The sequence below is a fragment of the Notolepis coatsorum genome (assembly GCF_963971535.1).
Source record: "Notolepis coatsorum genome assembly, chromosome: 14".
NCBI classification, from domain to species: Eukaryota; Metazoa; Chordata; class Actinopteri; order Aulopiformes; family Paralepididae; genus Notolepis; species Notolepis coatsorum.
The window spans coordinates 63,831,656-63,853,835 of NC_140178.1; the positions used below are offsets into that span (position 1 = coordinate 63,831,656).

General features: G+C 42.1%; 1 protein-coding gene across 4 annotated transcripts in view; it reads right to left on the bottom strand.

Moving 5' to 3' along the window:
• The window catches only part of cdc27 (cell division cycle 27), a 191,644-nt gene extending 170,726 nt beyond the window's left edge, over positions 1–20,918 (bottom strand). For all 4 annotated transcript variants that reach the window (XM_084328872.1, XM_084328871.1, XM_084328870.1 and 1 more), the window contains exons 1-2: positions 20,717–20,918; positions 6,852–6,927 (exon numbers count right to left, since the gene is read on the bottom strand). In XM_084328872.1, coding sequence (XP_084184998.1) covers positions 6,852–6,927; positions 20,717–20,746 — 106 coding nt within the window. In that variant the 5' untranslated portion in view covers positions 20,747–20,918. The remainder of the gene's footprint in view (positions 1–6,851; positions 6,928–20,716) is intronic.
• Positions 20,919–22,180: the final 1,262 nt, after the last annotated feature.

Here is a 22,180-nt window from a genome sequence, read left to right on the forward strand (position 1 = left end):
CATCCAACCTTATTGCTATACAATAAACACACATTAATCGAAGATTTATTGAAAAAACCATCCGCCACAAAAAGTAGTTCCCACAACAACAAAAAAGAGAAGTTGCCTCCATGTGGAAGCAGCTCGGAAGTGCATCCAACTGTTCTCAGTAAGACATCCAGCAAACTAACACATCCAACTGTCTCTCAACTAAGACATCCAACGAACTAACACATCCAACTGTCTTTCACCTAGACATCCAACGAACTAACACATCCAACTGTCTTTCAACTAAGACATCCAACCAACTAACACATCCAACTTTTCTTTAGTTTTTAACCTACTTTCTATAGAACTTCATTCTTAGATGCTTCTATAGAAAGTAGGTAAAACAAATTAAAACAAGTTCTCTTTGCCCTATTTTTTAATTTTATTTTTTAAACCTACTTTCTATAGAAGCAGCTGGGAGGTGCGCTGTTTTAAGTGAGCGTGGGTTATTGAATTGATTGATTGCTAATTTTATTACTGTCCGCCTTGTTTCCAACTGGTTAAGTTTAGGCCCTCTTTCAAAGTTGGTTTGGAAGGAGTTTGGATTGATTGATTGATTGAAAAGTTTATTAACAGATTGCAGAATGGGTACAATACAGTACAGCTCAATACATACAATTGTTAAGGGGATGCATCATGCAGACCAGAGAAAGACTTTCGTCTTGTTTACACCAGGGTCCCCCATTTTCAATTCATCATAACATATATGACATACATGACATACAGATAGACAGTACTGCTACATCTATACATTTATGACATATCAGATTTGCAAATACAGTACTGTTTGTGATACAAAAGTGTCCAGAAAAAGAGTGTATATACATTTGGCGTAGAAACTGTACATTGGAGGAGGTTGGGTGGGTGGGGTGGGGTTGGGTGGGTTGGGTGAGGGCTGTACATTGGAGGTGGGGGGGGGGGGGGTTGGGTAGGGGACACACACACATTTTACACTGTACATTGGAATACTGACAACGCCTTACTTGGTCATTTACTGTACAACTGGGTTAGGACATTTGTAGGGGCCAGTTTCGAATTGCAGTCTCACGTAGGTGTTTTTTGAGAGTGTTTTTGAAAGTGGGTAGTTTCATGTTTATTTCGAGGAAATAATTTATCGCGATAGTTATCGTTATCGTTTTATCGCCCAGCCCTAGTAGTGATTCACATTCCTTTACAGCTTTAGGTAGGGCGTTCCACATTGATGTGGCATAATTGCGAAACGTGTTTAGTCCCTTGTTTGAGCCGAATCTGGGTTTTACATGATTTGTGGAGCTCCCTCTGGTGTTGTGATCGTGGTATTCACTGACCTTTGGGAAGTATTTTGACATGTACATGGGTACCTTGGTCGCGTAGTGTATCTTGTAGACCAGGCCCATTGCAAGTTGCTGTACTGTCGTCTACTCTAAGCCATCCTAGGTTGTCAAAGTGAGCAGGGGTGAGGTGGGTTCTAGGAGTTAGGTCAAGCAGTAGTCTGACTAGCTTGTTTTGAGATGTTTGTAATTTGTTTTTTAGTGCCTTTGAGGTGCTTTGGTACTAGGGCTGCAACTAATGACTAATTTGGTAGTCGACTAATCTGCCGATAATTTTTTCGATTAGTCGACTAATCGAAAACCAATGTAAACAACAACAACAATTATCTTTTTTTCTTTTTTTTTTTTTTTTTTTTTAATTACCTATCTTTGTGAAAGTGGCTTCTCAGCTCTGGTCCAGCTGAAGACAGAGCAGAGGAACAGATTGGACATTGAGCATGACCTCAGAGTTGCTTGTCTACCATCACCCCAGACTTTGAGACTCTTGTCAGGACCAAACAACAACATCATAACATGATGATCCCATAGCAAATTAAAATAATGACCCATGAAACATTTGAATTTGGATCTTTAAGCCACTTTAAATGAAAATGTATTTGAAGAACAATACAGCAATCACTCATAACAAGATAAATAAATTAAATAATACAAATTAAAGTGGAAGTGTACTTTAAATAACTTTTGTTTGCTGTGTGTGAGAGGAGTCCGTGTGTGTGTGTATGTGTGTGTGTCTTACTCTGATCGCTGTGTGAGTGAGAGGAGTGTGTGTACTGTGTAATTTGTGTGTGTGTCTTACTCTGATCGCTGTGTGAGTGAGAGGTGTGTACTGTGTAATTTGTGTATGTGTGTGTGTCTTACTCTGATCGCCGTGTGTGAGTGAGAGGAGTGTGAATGTGTGTGTGTCTTACTCTGATCGCTGTGTGTGAGTGAGAGGAGTGTGTATGTGTGTGTGTCTTACTCTGATCGCTGTGTGTGAGTGAGAGGAGTGTGTATGTGTGTGTCTTACTCTGATCGCTGTGTGTGAGTGAGAGGAGTGCGTGTGTAATGTATTGTGTGTCTAGTCTGATCATCATCTCCTGCAGGGGAACAATGTTTTCAATGTCCAAAATTTGCTATGGGATCATCATGTTATGATGTTGTCTGGAACCCTGAGAAGCCACTCTCACAAAGATAGGTAGTGCAAAAAAAAAAAAAAAAAAATTAAATGAAGTTTAATGACTAATCGACGCAACAATTTCTCGTCGACGATTTTTTATAATCGACATCGTCGATTATGTCGACTAATCGTTGCAGCCCTATTTGGTACCATGAGGTGCAAGCATAGTCGTAGTACCCTTGAATGAGTGCTCCTGCTAGAGTCTTCAGGGTATTCTTGTTTACCAGAGAGGAGATCCGGTACAAGAATCGCGTTCGTTGGTTGACTTTTTTTATTACATTGGATGCCATTTTGTCACAGGAAAGATTGGCCTCTAGGAGGGAACCCAGGTAGGTAATTTCATCTTTCCTTGTGATAATATTGTCACCCACTGCAACCGAGAAGCCGTCGGTCTTGCTGAGTTTGTTATTTGAACCGAAGAGAATGGACTCTGTTTTGCCCATGTGTAATGATAGTTTGTTGTCGGCGAGCCATATGCAGATTTTGCCTAGTTCCGAGCTGAGGGCTTTTTCAACCTGTAACTTGTTCTTGTCAGAGACCAGCAGGGCTGAGTCGTCCGCAAACAGGAACAAGTTGCAGTCACAAGCTGACGACATGTCATTTGCATAAATTAGGAATAGTAGCGGTCCTAGTATGCTTCCTTGTGGAACACCACAGCTCACTGTGAGGGGGGGGGATAGGGTACCGTTTACTTCCACCATCTGTTCCCTCCCCTCCAGGTAGGATTGTATCCAGCTCACTGATAAACTATCAAAACCAATTGCTTTTAGCTTGTCAATCAGAATGGTGTGATTGACAGTGTCGAAGGCCTTTTGTAGGTCCAGCATGACCATGCCGCAGTATTTGCCCGCGTCCACCTCTTGTTTGATGTGGTCGTTCAAGTAGAGAAGGCATGTGTCCGTGGAGTGGGATGTTCTGAAGCCAGATTGGAATTCGTAGATTAGATTTTTTTCCGCGAGGTACTTTTCGATCTGTTCGTATACTATTTTTTCCATGACTTTCGAGATGGATGTACGGATAGAAACAGGGCGGTAGTTACCCGGGTCTAATTTGCTGCCCTTTTTGTGCAGGGGTGTTACTCTCGCAATTTTGAAGTCCTTGGGGACGTGTCCCTGTTTTATGGAGAGGTTTATTATGTGTGTGATGACTGGGGTGATGGCTGCTGCTGAGTCTCTGAGGAATTTGGAGGGGATGTTGTCATGGCCAGTGGCCTTGTTTGGTTGGAGGGCGCTCAGTTTTTTGAGTACCTCATCTGTAGTTACCATTTCCAGTTTGAAGTCGTCTTTGTGGACGCCTAGGTTCTTGTAGTATGCTACTATGTGTTCTACCCCATACTGCCCTGAGTGGGAGGGTAGTTTGTTTACCAGTGTTGTGGCTATGTTTGTGAAGAAAGTGTTTAAGTAATTGGCTACATCCAGCTTGTCTGTGATGAGCGTGTTGTCCGTCTTTATGTTTATGTTTGAGAACCTGGTTTTAAGTTTTTTACTGCAGCCTAGTTGATTGTTGAGTAATTTCCAAAGTTCACGTGGTTTATTTTTGTTTTCCTCGGTTTTGTCATTGATGAATTTTTTTTTAGCAGTTTTGATCATGGAGTTTACGTCATTTCTTAGTCGGTTTCTTTCTAGTTTGAGTTCAGTCACGTGGTCTTGGGGTTCACTGCTCGTGCTTTTGGTAAGCTTTGACTGGCTTTTACGAAACTCTGAGCATTTTTTGTCTCTGGCTTTCATAGCGGTCAGTATTTCAGTGTGCATCCATGGCTCAGCGCGATTTTTTACCCTGGTGGTTCTTAGGGGGGCCATGTTGTTTAGTATTGATGGAAATTTGGTTTTGAAGCCAAGCCAAGTTTCTTCAACCAGTGTACAATTGAGTTCATCTGACCAGTCCAGACTCGCCAGTTCAAGGTTAAAGGCCTCGCTAGAGTAGGTTTTGAGGTCTCTAGATGTGACTGTTTGACAGCCAGCCTTTAGTTTTAGCTTTTTGCGGGTACAGAATATCATATAATGATCACTTAACCCACATGCTATAACCCCTTTATTGGAGATCTTGGACTTGTCAGAGGTCAGTATGAGGTCAATGGTAGTCTGAGTTGATTCACATATCCTTGTGGGTTGGGTGATTAGTTGGCTGAGGCCGTGCAGATCACAAAACCTATTGAAGGATTTGAAGACGGTGCATCTTTTTGTTGCATATCCGTGTTCCAATCCCCAATAAGATTTTTTTCCGCATCCTCAGCTCCAGCTAAGCACACATCCAGAGTATCATAAAAGCCAATTTGATCTGGCGGTCTGTATATTGTGCCGACTAGAACAGATTTTGCCCTTTCAAATAAAATTTCCACCCATACGGTTTCAATTGTCTCATGATGAAGGTCAGTACGGGTAATGAATTTGGTGTCCTTATGTATGTACATACAAACACCACCTCCATACTGGTTTCTGTCATTACGGACTATAGTATAGTTCTCTAACTCTATTTCAGGGTCTGGAACCAGGGCTGGTGGTCTATCGCCCTGCTCTAAAGACAAACTAACCTTAACCAACTTCGAAAGAGGGCCTAAACTTAACCAGTTGGAAACCAGGCGGACAGTAATAAAATTAGCAATCAATCAATCAATCAATTCAATAGGCCATGCTCAGTTAAAACAGCGCAGCACCCAGCTGCTTCTATGTCTCTCAGTCTGACTCTCCTCCGCCGTTGCAGACAGGAGTGTGTGTGTGTGTGTGTGTGTGTGTGCGTGCGTGCGTGCGTGTGTGGGTGTGTGTGGGTGTGGGTGTGGGTGTGGGTGTGGGTGTGGGTGTGTATGCGACCGAGTGAGTGTGCCAGACAGTGAGCTCTGCAGTCAGGGGCAAGGAAGGGGAAGAAAGAAAAGAAAATGTTTACAAAAAAATGCAAATTAATCAATCATTCAATCCGCGCAATTTTTATTTTGTTCCACAATGACTCATGACCCATCAATTACATCATCCAACATTGTTTAAAGAACTAAGACATTCGCTGTGACAGAATCGGTTTATATTTAGTCGTTATGACGCTATCAACATATCCATTTGTTAAAGATTATTGTCCGCCATCTTGTTTTTTCCTAAAAATCCCACGGCGGAGTGATTGTAATTCGGTTGTGGGAGGGTCCTGGGACCAGGAGCGTGGAATTGTGAAGAATACATACGTGTAAATTGACAGAATCAATCAGAATCGAGAAATGTGCATGCCCAGGGGAGGAAACTAACTTTTTGGCTTACCAGCCAACTGGCGAGTATCTGATTTTTTTTACCAGCCAAACAGATTTTTTACCAGACAAAAAAAATCGCTAATTGTGATAATTACTTCTTTGTATGTCAAGCCGCGTCAATGTTGTGTATGCATCTGGGTAGGCACACTGTGCCTTTAAGACAGCACGGTGGTCTTACGACAGTGCTTTGAAGTACCGTCAAGTGTTGTGGTAACATCAGTTGGGTTGGTGTGCTGTTGTGCACAGTGCACTGGTTGAGCTAGCCCCTTTCGTGACTGCGATGTGCAAGCCAGGGGCTTTTGAGCATGAAATAAAATGTCTAACCTTACGTCGTAGTCCGGTGCTTTTTTGGAAACATTATAGTCATAACAGATACACCTAGCTGGCTGCTTTGAGCACACGGGGCTAACGTTAGCTAGCAAGCAGCTATAGCTAAAACGCTAACTAGAAGCTAACCACTGTATACAGTTCCAGTAGACTAACATTACACCTCTGTGATTTAAATGTGTCCTTAGTAACTTATACTCGAGGGTTGTACTAGGGTTGGATGCAGTTCCCCGTTGGTCAGTCTGTCTGTTTTCCATCTTCTGCTGTGTTTAACGTTATCTGTTTGCGAGTGCTCCTGATGGCTAGCCTAGTACCGCGGGACTTTTATTATTATATGTCCGCGGGTTGGCCAGTACTGCGCAAACGTTTATTAAACATTATATGTCCGCGGGTGGTCTTGTGCAGTGCTCTCGTGGCACTGTCAACTAAAGCGAACACTCAGAAGACGTGCACCGTTTGCCAGTGCAGTGATTGCAGAATGTTTTATTTTTTTGTATACTCGCCAGCAGGGGAGGAAACTAACTTTTTGGCTTACCAGCCAACTGGCGAGTATCTGATTTTTTTTACCAGCCAAACGTAAAAAATACCCGCATTTGGCGGGTAAAGTGGCCTAATTTCCTCCCCTGTGCATGCCGTTGTATAATATTAAGTAATTGAAACTCGACCTTTGAATTGAATTGAGACAGAGAGAAAGAGAGATACACACAGAAAGAGACAGACGGAGACAGAGAAAGACAAGACAGAGAGACAGAGTGAGATAGTGTGTGAGAGTGATAGTGAGAAATAGAGAGAGAAAGAGTACCTTCAGCGTAGAGTCTCTCAGCCAGGAACACAGCATCTAGGTAGGCATAGTGGTTCAGAGCCTGCCAGACAGCAGCCTGGAAGATAACAAGCACTCTGTTACAATATATACAACTATACACACTGTTATACACAACTAGGCTACAGACAGTTACAATATACGGTTACAATATAATTATACTAGAGCTGGGCCGTTAACGGCGTTAACGTGCTGCGTTAACGCTATACTAGTATCGCGCGATAATATAATTAACGCATTAATCTTAAAAAAAATTCTACCTTTATTTACCCAGGGTAGGTTCGCTGAGCACAGATGTTCTTTTCCATTCACACCTGGGAGCTGCCCAGTACAACCACAGTTGACACCATTGGCCACTGAGCAACTCCACTGGAGCAGTTGATTCAAGCCATCTCACATAGTTCAAGTTTGAAATGATTCTTTCTGTTTTGCTCCTGAGAGTGTGCTAGATACTGTACTGTACTGGTAATATTATGTATTTGTGTTAACTTCTGAATAAAACAACTTATTAAACACAAGTACATCTTATTGAACATTATTTTGATATTTCATTACCAATTATCATAGCAAAACAGCTTTTTCAAACAGTCTGTAATGCATTTTGGAAACGGGAGATGGGCTCATGGTGTAATGGGCCACCTGGCCTGAGAAACATAAGGAGGAAAGAAAAAGTAAGGACTTACTTCTGGTCATTATTTGGGTAGAACACACATATTTTGAATGCCTTCGGCAGGTTTTTTTTTTTTTTTTGAGCCATTTTAATCTAGATTAATCTAGATTAAATCCAGGATTGCAGATAGATTAATCTAGATTAAAAAAATTAATCTATGCCCACCTCTAAATTATACACTAACTATATACCGGTACACTGTTTTACACAACTGGTTACATCAGGGGTGTCAAACTCATTTTCACAGAGGGCCACAGCCCACATCAGCATTATGGTTGCCCTCAAAGGGCCAAAGACCGTATAAATGTTAATGTAATGTAAAATAAATGTAGCTACACATTTACATAGTTAAACATGGTGTTTCTGTATTTATTACTTATTCAAGTTATACATATTGCATATTCATTTGCATAAATGTAAAAATATATGTTAGCTTATGTTATTTTAACAAATAATTTTAGTTTATCAGAACCCCATATTACTCCACCAATCAATGATCAAACCATTCAAGTAAATAACAAAGAAGAATATCATCAAATACAAGCTATGACATTAAGTTTGTTCAAAACCTTTTTGTCACAGTCAAGAGGGGCAGAACTAACAACTGTGAGCTGCAAAGAACACGTGGGACAGATGTAGCAGATGTTACAAAAACAAATGGCTGCACACAACCTTGCAGAGGCAGGGCTGTACGCTAAGCTTTTTCACTAGGGGCACACTTGCCCCTAAATGAGAAATTTAGGGGCAAAGAATATTTTTTAGGGGCAAATTTTTAAATAACTATTTTACCATTATAGTAGGGCTGGGCGATATGGCCTCTAAATGATATTGCGATATTTTTTGGCCATATCACGATACACAATATATATCGCAATATTTTGACATTTCCTAAAGCACTTAAAATGCTTGATTTAACCCTTTGATGCATACAGTCACGCCAATATGATGATTATAATAAGTCCCTGCAACATATGTTTGCATTATTAAACCATGAAGATGCTTTAAAAAATAATTTAATGAAAATGTACTAAGAGTAGTCTACTGACACACTAATAAAAAAAATTATTTACATCTAAGACTATTTATATAAAAACTCTTGGGTGCCCTTTTTTTGCACAGTACTGTGTTTTCTATCCACTTTAGCCAAACACACACACACACACACACATATACATATATATATATATATACTACTGTGAGAAAATAATAATTACACACAAAGGGATAATGGCTTATAGCAGACTTAATGATTTTAGAATATTTCAGATAATGAAATTAAATGTTTATCATCAACTATCCAGTTAGTATTTATACTGTCTGTAACGTTTGGCTACTTTAAATCATTGAATGTAGAGAGAGAGCGAGAGAGAGAGAGGGGGCGAGAACGCACAAGAGAGCCAGCCCCCCCCCCCCCCCCCGGGTTTTGTTCTAGGTTCGCGTTTTGATCGTCTAAGCTGCCGTAGGTGATGACGTCACACTCGAATGTAAACAGGAAGAGTCAAACACGGAGATGGAAAGTGGATGATATACAGAAACGAATAACTAATAAATATGAAGTTATGTTTAAACTTCTGTTGTCAAGCGTTGTCACTTGTCAATATAACCCACCCCCTTTCCTCACTTTTCCACCGTCCCTGCTTCACTCGGGACCACCAGCTAACGTTAGCCTAAAGCTCCGCCGTCCCTGCTTCACTCGGGACCACCAGCTAACGTTAGCCCATTGCTCGTGTCAATTAAATTGCATGTTATTAAATGTCCGCGCTGGTCTGTCTAATGAAATTACAACCGCAACATTATGTCGCCTGTACAGCCCTGGTTGTAGGCTAATGTTAGTGTAGTGAAATGCGAATGAAGGGGTGAAATCACTATTCGCAAGCTTGCGAGTAGATATAATTTTTCATTCGCACCGGCCAAATTAGGGGGCAATTTGCGACGATCTCGTCGCAGCGTACAGGCCTGAGAGGCCATACATCCAACTAATGGAAGATAGTTTAATTAACTTTAATAGACTTTCGACTTGTTTACATCAGGGTCCCCCATTTTCAATTCGTAATGAAATTGCTATTATGTGTCTGCATGAACACACAACTGTAACTGTACTCAAAAATAACAAAATAAGGGTCGTCTCAGTTCACAACTATATTGGTCAAGTTTTGGGTGGGACTTGTTTGCGTCCCTACAGCTTCTTATTCAATTGAGCGAGATGCTCGGTTATGTCACACAGCCAGTTTGCATCCGACAGTTCAGACAATATTTCTTCAACCCTTTGTTACCTATTCCGCCTGGATCTTTTTTGTATTTTGGGCTGTAAAATTGTCAAAGAATGTCTGAGGAGTAAGTGCTTTTGGCTTTTTTCCTTTGTTACCTCAGATGTTCAACATACATGTATGTGTAAGAATGTGTAATAACTAAGGCTGTCAAAGTTAAAGCTTTATTAACGCATTAACCCACAATTATTTTAACACTGCTATTTTTTAACCCAATATTAATGTAAAAAAAATTACCTGAGCTCTTGGGGGGCCACATCAAATGACGTGGCGGGCCGGATTTGGCCCGCGGGCCGTGAGTTTGACACCTATGGGTTACATGGTACATTTTCTATCCCACACACACCACTGAGGTAACCAGTGCTGACGCTAACCCACACTATGAAAGCCACAATGAAAGAACCCCAAAAGAGCTGCCAGGTGAGTTAAATACTTGATTGAAAGTGAAAGCCCAATGTGAGTGAATTGTCACCATGGCAGTAGAGAGATGTTATACGTAATTGTCACCATGGCAGTCAAAATATAGATGTCCCCATGGATTAGAAGGATCTGTGTGATATATTTAACATCAACAGGTCACCATTGTAGTAGAGAGATGCTATAAGTATCATAGTAGTAGAGATGTTATAATTGTCATCATGGTAGTAGAGAGATGTTATTATGGCTGTAACTAACAATTCTTTTGTTATCAATTAATTTGATCGATTAATCTAAACGATTAATTTACCAGAAAAAAAAACAATTTTTATATTTGCAATGTAATATTTCAAAATGTTTTACTAGTATGCTCAGGTCACATGGGTAGTTGCCTCTTTGACAGCACCTACTGAATACCCAGAGTAGAGACAAGCCATGAAGTTTATTTATGTCTATAAATGCTGTGTAGTGTAGTGTGGAAGCCTACTGTACATGAGTAGGGTGAGTGAGTAACCTACATCATGCCATTACTGCTTTTTATCCATTGACTCATTATAGCTACTTGATTATCTTGAAATAATATAACACCCACCTGTTACTATGACATTGTTTATCATTACATACAATGTATCCATGCCTGTAGCTAAATGCTGAAAAACGGGGAACAAAATTTACTTTTTAGCTTTAGATTTGAAAAACTACCAGTTTTTGCTGGACAAAAATTAATTATAAATAGCTTTTTAGTAGATCTCCATGAATTATTATATGTATTGTGTGTCATCTCTCCACTCCACGCTATGGTAGTGCCAGCACAGGAGATACGATTTAAAAAAAAATCTATATATAGGCTATAAACTAGGGATGCCCCGATCACGTTTTTTGCCACCGATACCGATCACGATCGTCTTGAGCCATATCGGTCGATACCGATCCGATACCGATCGTTTTTGATTAATAAAAAAAAAAAAAAAAAATTATAAAATATATATATTATATAATTAGACTTGTACTTGTAGTTGTATTATCTGCGAGACAACGCCACCACGCAACAAGTCAAAATGCTCGCTATCTCCACTGTCTGTGTGTATACTCTTGCTTTGATCAAATCACATTCGGCTCTGCAGACTTACCCTAGGCTCTGCAGATATACCCTACTCCCTCAGCTATCCCCGTTAGTGACTGCGACGCAAGCCGGGCTTCGAATATGCATCGAATGAGTGTTATAAGACATTGATATCAGGAGCTGTCTGTAGCTACTGCTAGCCGGAAATATAACGTTAAGACAACGCCTCAGTGAACTATTTAGTTGAATGGGACATTTCGTTTTGAACAGTGAGCTAAGCTAACGTGAGCTAACAGAGGTATCATACACTAGTACTAGATAACTAGACTATTGCTGGAGCATTTGTTGATATCAGGAGCTATCAGTAGCTAGCCGGCTAGATACCGTTCAGTTAGACAATGCCTCATCATGTATTAAACTAAAAGTGAATAGTTGACTGGGTCATTTTGTAACGGTAGCTAACGTTAGCTCATGGAGGTCTTGTCCCACTAGACTAGACTAGACCCGTGTTTACATGCGTGCGGGAGGAGCTGGAGGAGGAGCAGACGCGCAGCACTGTGTGCAGCTCCCGGTGTCTGAGACAGAACTCAGCGAGTGAGATCTGTTTTGACGATCGGCGAAAATAAAGCATTATCACCGATCACCGATCGCATATTTATACTGATTATCGGCCGATAACGATCGGTGGCCGATCGATCGGGGCATCCCTACTATAAACATATTTAAATCAATATCTTCCTTTTGAATAAAATAGGCTCAGGAATCAGGATTGTTAAAGCTATTTAGTAGGAGTCTGGACTCCAGTGTCTGGACTCCGGTGTACTCTATATGTATTATCTGCATTATGTGCGAGACAGCGCCAACACGCAACAAGTGGAAATTCTCCACTATATCCACTACAAGCAGCGTCTGTGCATGTCCGACTGCTGTGTGTTTGTACTCTGCTTTGGTCCAATCACATTCCCCCACCCAGTCTGCGACCCAGTCTGCGAATCAGAGGCAGAGTAGGGCGGGTCTTCACTGCATGCTCATTGTCCCTTTCAGCGAGTCCTGGCTGCGTGAACACTTAAGGTAACCTACTTGCGTTCAGCGTTTCTCTGATTGGCCACGACGCCCACGTGACCGCGCGCTAGCCCGCGCTCCTTAACGCCGCCTGCCGCTCCTGTGTGTTGCAGCGCAGCACGAGCGGCAGAGGTCCCTCGCGGAAATGACATGCGGAAATGTAATATGTCACATACTGTAGGTCGCATAGGTAATATTAATAGGTTGCCGCGGCATTATGCATTCGTAATCCACCCTACATAATAACCATGCAGGTAGGGATGGGAATCGAAAACCGGTTCCCGTTGGGGGTGAGCTAAAATTAGCCGCGGAGCTAACGCTAGCTAACGCTATTTAATCAAGCTCACAAAGAGAGATAAACAGCTGACAGCGGATAGTACAGGTACAAATACAATAAAACAGCAAGTGGGGGCTGTTGTGTAAACCTTGTACTCTTTAGTTCACATATAATAAGAGACGGAGTGTTTGTTTACTAGTCTCTGTAAGCCAGGAAGTACCATGGTGCAACATACAAATGTGTCCGTGTAGCAACACAAGCCAATACCTTATAGGGGAGGGGAGGGAGCTCTGTCTGTCTGTCTGTCTGTGTTGTGTGTGTGAGAGAGACAGAAGTCAGAGGAATAACAACCTGTTATTCAATAGATTAAATTAGTTTAAGAATAAAAAAATAAATACATTTTAAGAGAATCTCAAATACATTATTTTATTTAAGTGTAGGCTATAGTTAATGTTTTTTTTACAGTTTTTGTATTTTTCTGACATGGGGGTTCAACAATAAATGACAATCAGAAATGTCAAGTTGCATGTTGTTATTCTAACCAGCTTAGACCCCTACGCTCTGCATCTTCTGGCCGCCTCAGACCTACTCCTATCCAAGCTCCGGGAGGGTCATCAAAGAGAAGTCGCCTATTCTCAGTCCTTGCCCCACAATGGTGGAATGAACTACCCACCCCAGTTAGGACAGCCGAATCACGTCCAATCTTTCGCCGTCGACTAAAGACGCACTTCTTCAACCATTATCTGAATAAAAAAATATATATCTAACCCTAACTAACCGTACTGTCATGCACTTGTCCTAATAAACTAACCTACACTGTAGCACTCAACACTTTGATGAACATTGTTGCTCAGCTGATAGAGTTGTGCCCTTCCTGATGGCTTGTCGTACAGAACTTGTAAGTCGCTTTGGATAAAAGCGTCAGCTAAATGACTAAATGTAAAAGTAGTTCTGTTGCATTTCCAATTTATTTATTTAAATCATAAATTGATCAGGTATCGATAAGGGAATCGATAAAGAATCGAATCGATAAGCAGAATCGATAATGGAATCGTATCGATAAAATCCTATCAATTCCCATCCCTACATGCAGGTTAATCAAGCAACGCTCACACAATACCTAGCTTAATAATAAGTAGGCAATTGGCACAAGTGTAAATTATACATTCGTCACTCAGTTTTAATATCGACTGATAGCTCAACTCGTTCGTCAGCTTGCTGTAGAGCCTATGGTCAGTCTGTGACAAGTTCGAATCACTTCAATTTTACGTTTAATTAATTTATCATCTCTCTATATAAACGTAACTACCTATTCATATCAATCAAAATAACGTTCATCTCCGATATTTAAACATGGTCCCCAAAATGAATGGAAGCGAATGAGGAGCCCGACACCTGGGAGGAATGGAGGTGTTGCAGCGTTGGGGATGTACAGTACACACTTAACTCTGTATTGTACAGTACAGTACACTTACCTCTGTATGTACAGTACACTCTTAACTCTGTATGTACAGTACACTCTTACTGATTAACTAGAAACTGTACATTGTAACGCAACGTTATATAATGTTATTTCGCGTTTTTATTCATAACGTTATTTCGCGTGACAACACTGTACATCAGTGGAGGCTGCTGACCAAATTTTTAGGTGAAGCACAAATTATTATATTATATATGAAATTATATTTTTTAAACATCCAACGCTGCAACACCCCCATTCCTCCCAGGTGTCAGGCTCCTCATTCGCTTCCATTCATTTTGGGGACCATGTTTAAATATCGGAGATGAACGTTATTTCGATTGATATGAATAGCTAGTTACGTTTATATAGAGAGATGATAAATTAATTAAACGTAAAAAAAAAAAAAAAAAAAAAATTGAAGTGATTCGAACTCGTCACCGACTGACCATAGGCTCTACAGCAAGCTGACGAACGAGTTGAGCTATCCGTCGATATTAAAACTGAGTGACGAATGTATAATTTACACTTGTGCCAATTGCCTACTTATTATTAAGCTAGGTATTGCGCGAGCGTTGCTTGATTAACCTGCGTGGTTATTATGTAGGGGGGATTACGAATGCATAATGCCGCGGCAACCTATTAATATTACCTATGCGACCTACAGTATGGGACACATTAAAGATGGCGGCTTGCGTTCTGAACAAGCGTATTCGCGAAGGAGAGCGCTCTGCCGCGGGGGCGTGCTAGGCGTGGTCACGTGGGCGTCGTGGCCAATCAGAGAAACGCGGAACGAAACGCTGAACGCAAGTAGGTTACCTTAAGTGTTCACGCGTCCTGGCTCTAGGCAGAATCACAAATAGTGGTTTAAGATTGACCCACATTTGAACGTGATTCATTGCACTAGTTAGATTACACGTTGCGCATGTTATGACTTTGAACGTCTGCCATTTCCACCGCAAAAGGCACATACAAGTAACAATACGTCGATCATGAATATGCAAATCGAAGAAGTTGATAATGATGTTGTCAACTAATCGTTGCGGCCCTAGATTTTATAATTGTCACCATGGTAGTAGAGAAATAGATGTTATTATTATTTATTTTTTCAGATAATGGTTGAAGAAGTGCGTCTTTAGTCGACGGCGAAAGATTGGACGGGTTTCGGCTGTCCTAACTGGGGTGGGCAGTTCGTTCCACCATTGTGGGGCAAGGACTGAGAAAAGGCGGCTTCTCCTTGATGACCCTCCCGGAGCTCAGATAGGAGTGGGTCTAAGACGGCCAGAAGATGCAGAGCGTAGGGGTCTTGAGGGTGTGTAGTTAGAGACCATTGACCGGAGGTATATTTCACTGAAATGTTCAGCGATAACGACACAGACAGCGAGATTACAGAATCAGACCCAGATGAGCCAGAATGGATGCCAAGTCGAGAAGCAGGTAAGAATACCCATCGTGGTTTTGTGAATAGAACAATCTATGTATCAACATGACGGCATTGGCCCTTGACCTGGAAATGTATTTGGGTCGAGCAACAAGCACGAACTGCGCATGCTGTGCACAAAAGACGCAATGTCTCTCTTCCTAGAAAATGAGCATGGATTTTTTTTTAACAGGTCACTTTTTAGGCTGGGGTTGCGCAGGAACGGATATATGAAGAAACAAGCGGTTTGTTCCCTGTTGGGAGTATAAATATAAGCATTTCAAATGAGCCATAGTATGTCTCCATAGCTATAATATAGAATATACGATGAGTCTACAAACATCGTTAAAACGGTCTGAAACGCTGGCGCCAGGGATTAAAGATGGGAATACAGCGTGGTGGTCAATGAGTTAAAGGCTGATTATGACAGGCTGGTATTTGACTGAGATAATTGGCATGGGCCGAAGCTTGAGCTCACAAGGTCCATAAACAAAACATGTCTTTAAACACGTCTGCACTGCAGCAGCTTGGTCAATGTTGCCAAAGACTTCAATTCTTGGCTTTCAAAGCTCAATATATGTAATTGTAATTAGTCACTCTTAATAACTGATACAATGTTTACTATTGGGGTTACAGTGTCTCGGGAGGTAGAGCGGTTGTCTGGTAATCAGAAGGTTCCCGGTAGGGCTGCGCAATGATGAGTCACCATAGATTTGCATATTCATGACCGACCGACGCATCATATCATTGCAGTGGAATGTCATAACATGCGCAACATGTCATCTAACAAATTAGAAATTAATTAATGAATGAATCCAATATTTCACTTCATTAGCAGAAATATTCTAACATCATTAAGTCTATAAGCTATTTTCCCTCTCTCTTGTGTGTGTGTGTGTTGTTTTTTTACATGGACTAGGCTAATTAACTTTAACAATCAAGGAAGATATTGATTTGCATGTGTATAGCATATTTTATTTAAGAATCTTTATAATCTTATCTAATCCCATTTTTCAGCATTTAGCTACAGGCAAACAATGATGCAGAATTACAGATCATAAACAATGTCATAGTAACTGGTGGGGGTTATATTATTTCAAGATAATAAAGAGTGAGTCAGTCAATCAATAGATAAAAAGCAGTAATGGCATGTAGGTTACTCGACCCTGTAGAGTAGGCATCCACACTACACAGCAGTTACAGACATAAATAAACGTCATGGGCATGGCTCATCTCCTACTCTGGGCACACTCAGTAAGTGTCAGAGAGGCAACTACCCCATGTGACCTAAGGAAAGTAGTACCGCACTTGAAAAACGAATAATTTTATAATAATAATTTTAAACAATCATTTTGAAATGTTCAATTGTAAATGTTATCAATTGTTTAGATTGATAGACTAATCAATAAAATAATCAACAGATTAATCGATAACAAAATAATCACAGCCCTAATTATAACATGTCTTGACTACCATGGTGACAATTATAACATCCATCTCTACTACCATGGTGACAATTATAGCATCTCTCTACTACCAACGTGAACTGTGATACATCACAGAGATCACCCTAACCCTAAAACTACACCAGGTTCATCTAGCTGTCCTGGTCGCGTGAATACTTTACCCAAGGCAGTTGTCCTTCCGCGTTAGGTTTGCGCGCCATGATTGGCCTCTCAGCGCCCAATCGCGTTAACGCTACTATCGCCTAACTACTCGATCAATATACTACTATCACTCAACTCGCTACCACAGCCGAAGTCCTCGCCCATTTCCTCGTATTGTTTTCATCTCTCTATATTAACGTAACATGCTATTCATATCAATCGACATCAATATAAATAACGTATTGTTTTCATCTCTCTATATTAACATAACACGCTATTCATATCAATCAACATCACATCAATATAAATAACGTATTGTTTTCATCTCTCTATATTAACGTAACGCGCTATTCATATCAATCGGCATCACATCAATATAAATAACGTATTGTTTTCATCTCTATATTAACGTTAGGCTGTAAAAATCTGTTCTATAGGCTATATTTAGTCTAGTTTATTAGCCATAAAGCATTTAAAAAAACTTTGATTAGTCTTCTACATCAATAGCACATTGTCAAGGTTGACAGAATAAAGTCTATATCAAGGAATAATAGAACAGATTGACATAAAGCATTAAAAAAAACTTTGATTAGTCTACATCAATAGCACATTGTCAAGGTTGACAGAATAAAGTCGATATCAAGGAATAACACTATTGAGTTAGTATATTGTGAGACTCTTCGGCGGTAGCGAGTTAGGCAATAGTTTTAGTATATTATATGATGCACGGCGGTAGCGAGTTGAGTGATAGTGAGTTGAGTGATAGTTCGTTTTAGTATATGATGCACGGCGGTAGCGAGTTGAGTGATAGTGAGTTGAGCGATAGTTAGTTTTAGTATGATGCACGGCGGAGATGAAAACAATACGAGGAAATGGGCGAGGACTTGGGCTGTGGAACTGAAAGCTGATGCACGGCGGTAGCGAGTTGAGTGATAGTAGTATATTGAGCGAGTAGTGCGGCGATAGTAGGGCTAAAACGCAATTGGGCGCTGAAAGGCCAATCAGGGCGCGCAAACCGAACGCAGAAGGACAACTGCCTTGGGTAAAGTATTCACGCGTCCTGGTCTAGAAAAATACACCAGGTCCGGTCCATCTAGCTCTGTCCTGGTCGCCTGTATCAGTTCCGCAACCGTTTCCATTTCCGGGGTAGGCCTGATTGGCCGCGACAGGCACGTGACTCGCGTGGCAAGCCCACGCGGCAGCCCCAGCGGCAAGCGCGCTACTGCTGGAGTTCACTTCGCCTTTCACATCGCTGCCGTTGGCGAAAGCAGGATGAGAGAGCGTAGATTTCGCTGTGTATCATTTAATCATTTATCATTTGAAAGGCATACATTGTTGTCATACAGAAGTACAGAATACTTTTATCCAAAATGCTTCTTACTGTTACACTGTTAGAGACTGTGCTAGACAAATGAATGACTAATTCGGTCAGAAATAACGTAACTAATAACGTTAGTAAGCACTGCTTATATGCTTATTATGTCTGCGGGGTACAGTAAACGTTTCTCCCGGTACATTCTGAAGAGCACACCGCTGTATGTTGGAGAACCAGCGGTCTTCCGCTCCTCCTCACTCGAGTGAGAGCAAAGCCGTGCACAGCTCAGCCCTGTGTGAGACGCGAGGAGGAGATGGAAGTCCTTCCAATCGGAATATGTTGTTTCTTTACACATATGTTGGATTATGAATATGTCTTTATAGCTACAAATGAATGACTAATTCGGTCAGAAAGCAGTAACACAACAGTTGCAATGTTGTGTTACTGCTTGCCGGCATAAGCCCCAATAAGACCGTCACCAGAGCTCAGCGATGCCGCTCGCGTAAGCATATTCTCCCTGCTGGTGATCGCAGCACGGAGGGTCGCGGACCAGCCTGGCAGCATAGCTATAAAGACATATTCATAATACAACATATGTGTAAAGAAACAACATATTCCGATTGGAAGGACTCCCATCTCCTCCTCGCGTCTCACACAGGGCTGAGCTGTGCACGGCTTTGCTCTCACTCGAGTGAGGAGGAGCGGAAGACCGCTGGTTCTCCAACATACAGCGGTGTGCTCTTCAGAATGTACCGGGAGAAACGTTTACTGTACCCCGCAGACATAATAAGCATATAAGCAGTGCTTACTAACGTTATTAGTTACGTTATTTCTGAACGAATTAGTCATTAATTTGTCTAGCACAGTCTCTAACAGTGTAACAGTAAGAAGCATTTTGGATAAAAGTATTCTGTACTTCTGTATGACAACAATGTATGCCTTTCAAATGTTAAATGATAAATGATTAAATGATACACAGCGAAATCTACGCTCTCTCATCCTGCTTTCGCCAACGGCAGCGATGTGAAAGGCGAAGTGAACTCCAGCAGTAGCGCGCCTGTCGCGGCCAATCAGGCCTACCCCGGAAATGGAAACGGTTGCGGAACTGATACAGGCGTCCTGGTCTAGAAAAATACACCAGGTCCGGTCCATCTAGCTCTGCCCTGGTCTAGAAAACGACACCAGGTCCATCTTGCTCTGTCCTGGGCTACAAAACTACACCAGATCCATCTGGCTCTGTCCTGGGCTACAAAACTACACCAGATCCATCTAGCTCTGTCGTGGTCTAGAAAACTACACCAGGTCCATTGTCCTAGTGTAGACAAATACACCAGGTCCGGTCCATCTAGCTTTGCCCTGGTCTATAAATCTACAACAGGTCCATCTTGCGCTGTCCTGGGCTACAAAACTACACCAGGTCCATCTAACTTTGTCCTGGGCTACAAAACGACAACAGGTCCATCTAGCTTTGCCCTGGTCTACAAAACGACACCAGGTCCATCTAGCTTTGCCCTGGTCTATAAAACTACACCAGGTCCATCTAGCTTTGCCCTGGTCTAGAACACCAGGTCCATCTAGCTCTGACCTGGTCTAGAAAACGACACCCGATCCATCTAGCTCTGTCCTGGGCTACAAAACGACACCAGGTCCATCTAGCTTTGCCCTGGTCTATAAAACGACACCAGGTACATCTAGCTCTGTCCTGGTTGAGATTAGAACATGTCACCCCGAAGAGGTTAAATTTTAGGGTCATAGTTAGAATTACAATCACGATGTGTGTGTGTGTGTGTGTGTACACCAGCTGATTACATGTTGATAGCTAGCTGGGTGTTGTAGCAGCCGGCTCACTAGCCGCTAACTAACTATTACTGGTGGTCGGAGTAATGACAACAGCTAACTTGATGTCCAGTCTACACACTGAATTGCAGTTTGCTTGGGCATCTAGGCTGGCATTCGTGAGGCAAACTGCTAACTAGTTAACGTCTGAGACCAGCTAGCAGTGAGGCTAAGCTAACCGCTAACTAGTTAACGTTTGAGACCAGCCAGCGAGGCTAACCGCTATCTCTAGTTAACATGAGTGATGCGTATGTATTACTACTAGAAGCGTATGTATTACTACTAGAAGCAGTCATAATAAGAGAATGGTAACCTCACTGCATATGTACCAGAAGTACAGCGGCAGTTAGCTATCAACGGTTAGCCTGGGGGCCGGCGGAAGGCCGCGGCTCAGACCCCGGACTCGGTTAGCCGAGCAAGCTGGGGCGGAGGACGCAGCGTGGGGGGTGTTTACCTGGACAGGTTCCTGCTGGATCACCGTCATCCCGCTGCCAGCCCGCTGCCGTAGGCTTCTGCTGTCTGTTCTCTCTCTCTTTCTATCTATATGTTTGTCTTTTCGTGGTTCGGTTCCTTTCTTCTCCTCTTCTCTCCGGGCTCAGGAGGAGCTGGTTGTTGCCGAAGATTTGAACAAACCGACCGTTAAAGCCGAACACACACGGAGGTTGACGGAGAAAACCGAGTTACTGTCGCCATCTTCTTCTTCTTCTTATGGGGTTAATGGCGGGTCGCAACCACATAAAGGCGCATACCGCCACCTACTGTGCAATCCGGCAACTCCTACAATGTCCGTTTTGCGTTCACCGTCATGGAGTGCGCGTGATTTCGAAACCTAGCCGCATTTCTGGCAAGACGCTCTCTGATTGGCCGACGCCTGTTTCTACACTGGTTAAGCTTAGGCACTCTTTCGAAGTTGGTTAAGGTTAGAGTTTGTCTTAGGTCGCTTTCACATATAGTTTTGGTGGACTCAGTGCGGTTCTGGTGGTGAAGTTGCAACATTGTTGCATTCTTCATTTGGTTCGTCTGCGTTCACATAGCAATTTGTGAGACGCACCGAACTTTCTGAACAATGTCACACGGTCGAAAAGGGCGCTTGTCTATTGGACAGTGGAAATGTGTGTGTGTGGCTGCGAGCCTGTGTGTGCGCGCGCGCGTGTGTGTGTCTGTGTGTGGACTGCGAGCCCTCCAGATCAGCGGAGGCGAGTTTTGACGTGGCATTGATCCATTGTTCTATTGAAGCCCATTACCACCATCCTCTCGTTAAACAACTTGTACACCACGTTGTTTTTATGAGTGCCCACAAGTAGCTGTTTTATTTGGTCTTCTGCCCATATGTGTACAGTGTGCTTTGCAGTGAATGCCGTTCGCCGCGGTAATGATATAATAAGCCGCGTTTTTTTCTTCCTTCTTCCCAAGATGCACAGTTAGATATATATATAGATAGATAGATAGATAGATAGATAGATAGATAGATAGATAGATAGATAGATAGATAGATAGATAGATAGATAGATAGATAGATAGATAGAGAGAGAGAGAGAGAGAGAGAGAGAGAGAGAGAGAGAGAGAGAGAGAGAGAGAGAGAGAGAGAGAGAGAGAGAGAGAGATAGATGCAGTGTGCTTGTTTTGCAGTGAATGCTGCGAGCAGTGGTAATAATAAGCACTTCCTATATTTGGTCCGATGAAGCGAACCGAGACCTATGCTTTTGGTCGGACCAGAGTTTGTGTGTTTGGTCCGCGGACCGAGTTCGACACGCGTTCACACAAACCCGAAAAACCGGACTATCGAATTCTGGTCCGATAGTCCGGACCAAACAGCCCCTGTGTGAAAGCGACCTTAGTGCTGCTTCCTCCTGACTGAGCACCCCTCTGTGACGTGCTTTGCCTCCTGTGGGCTGAGGCTGACAGAGATTGATTGATT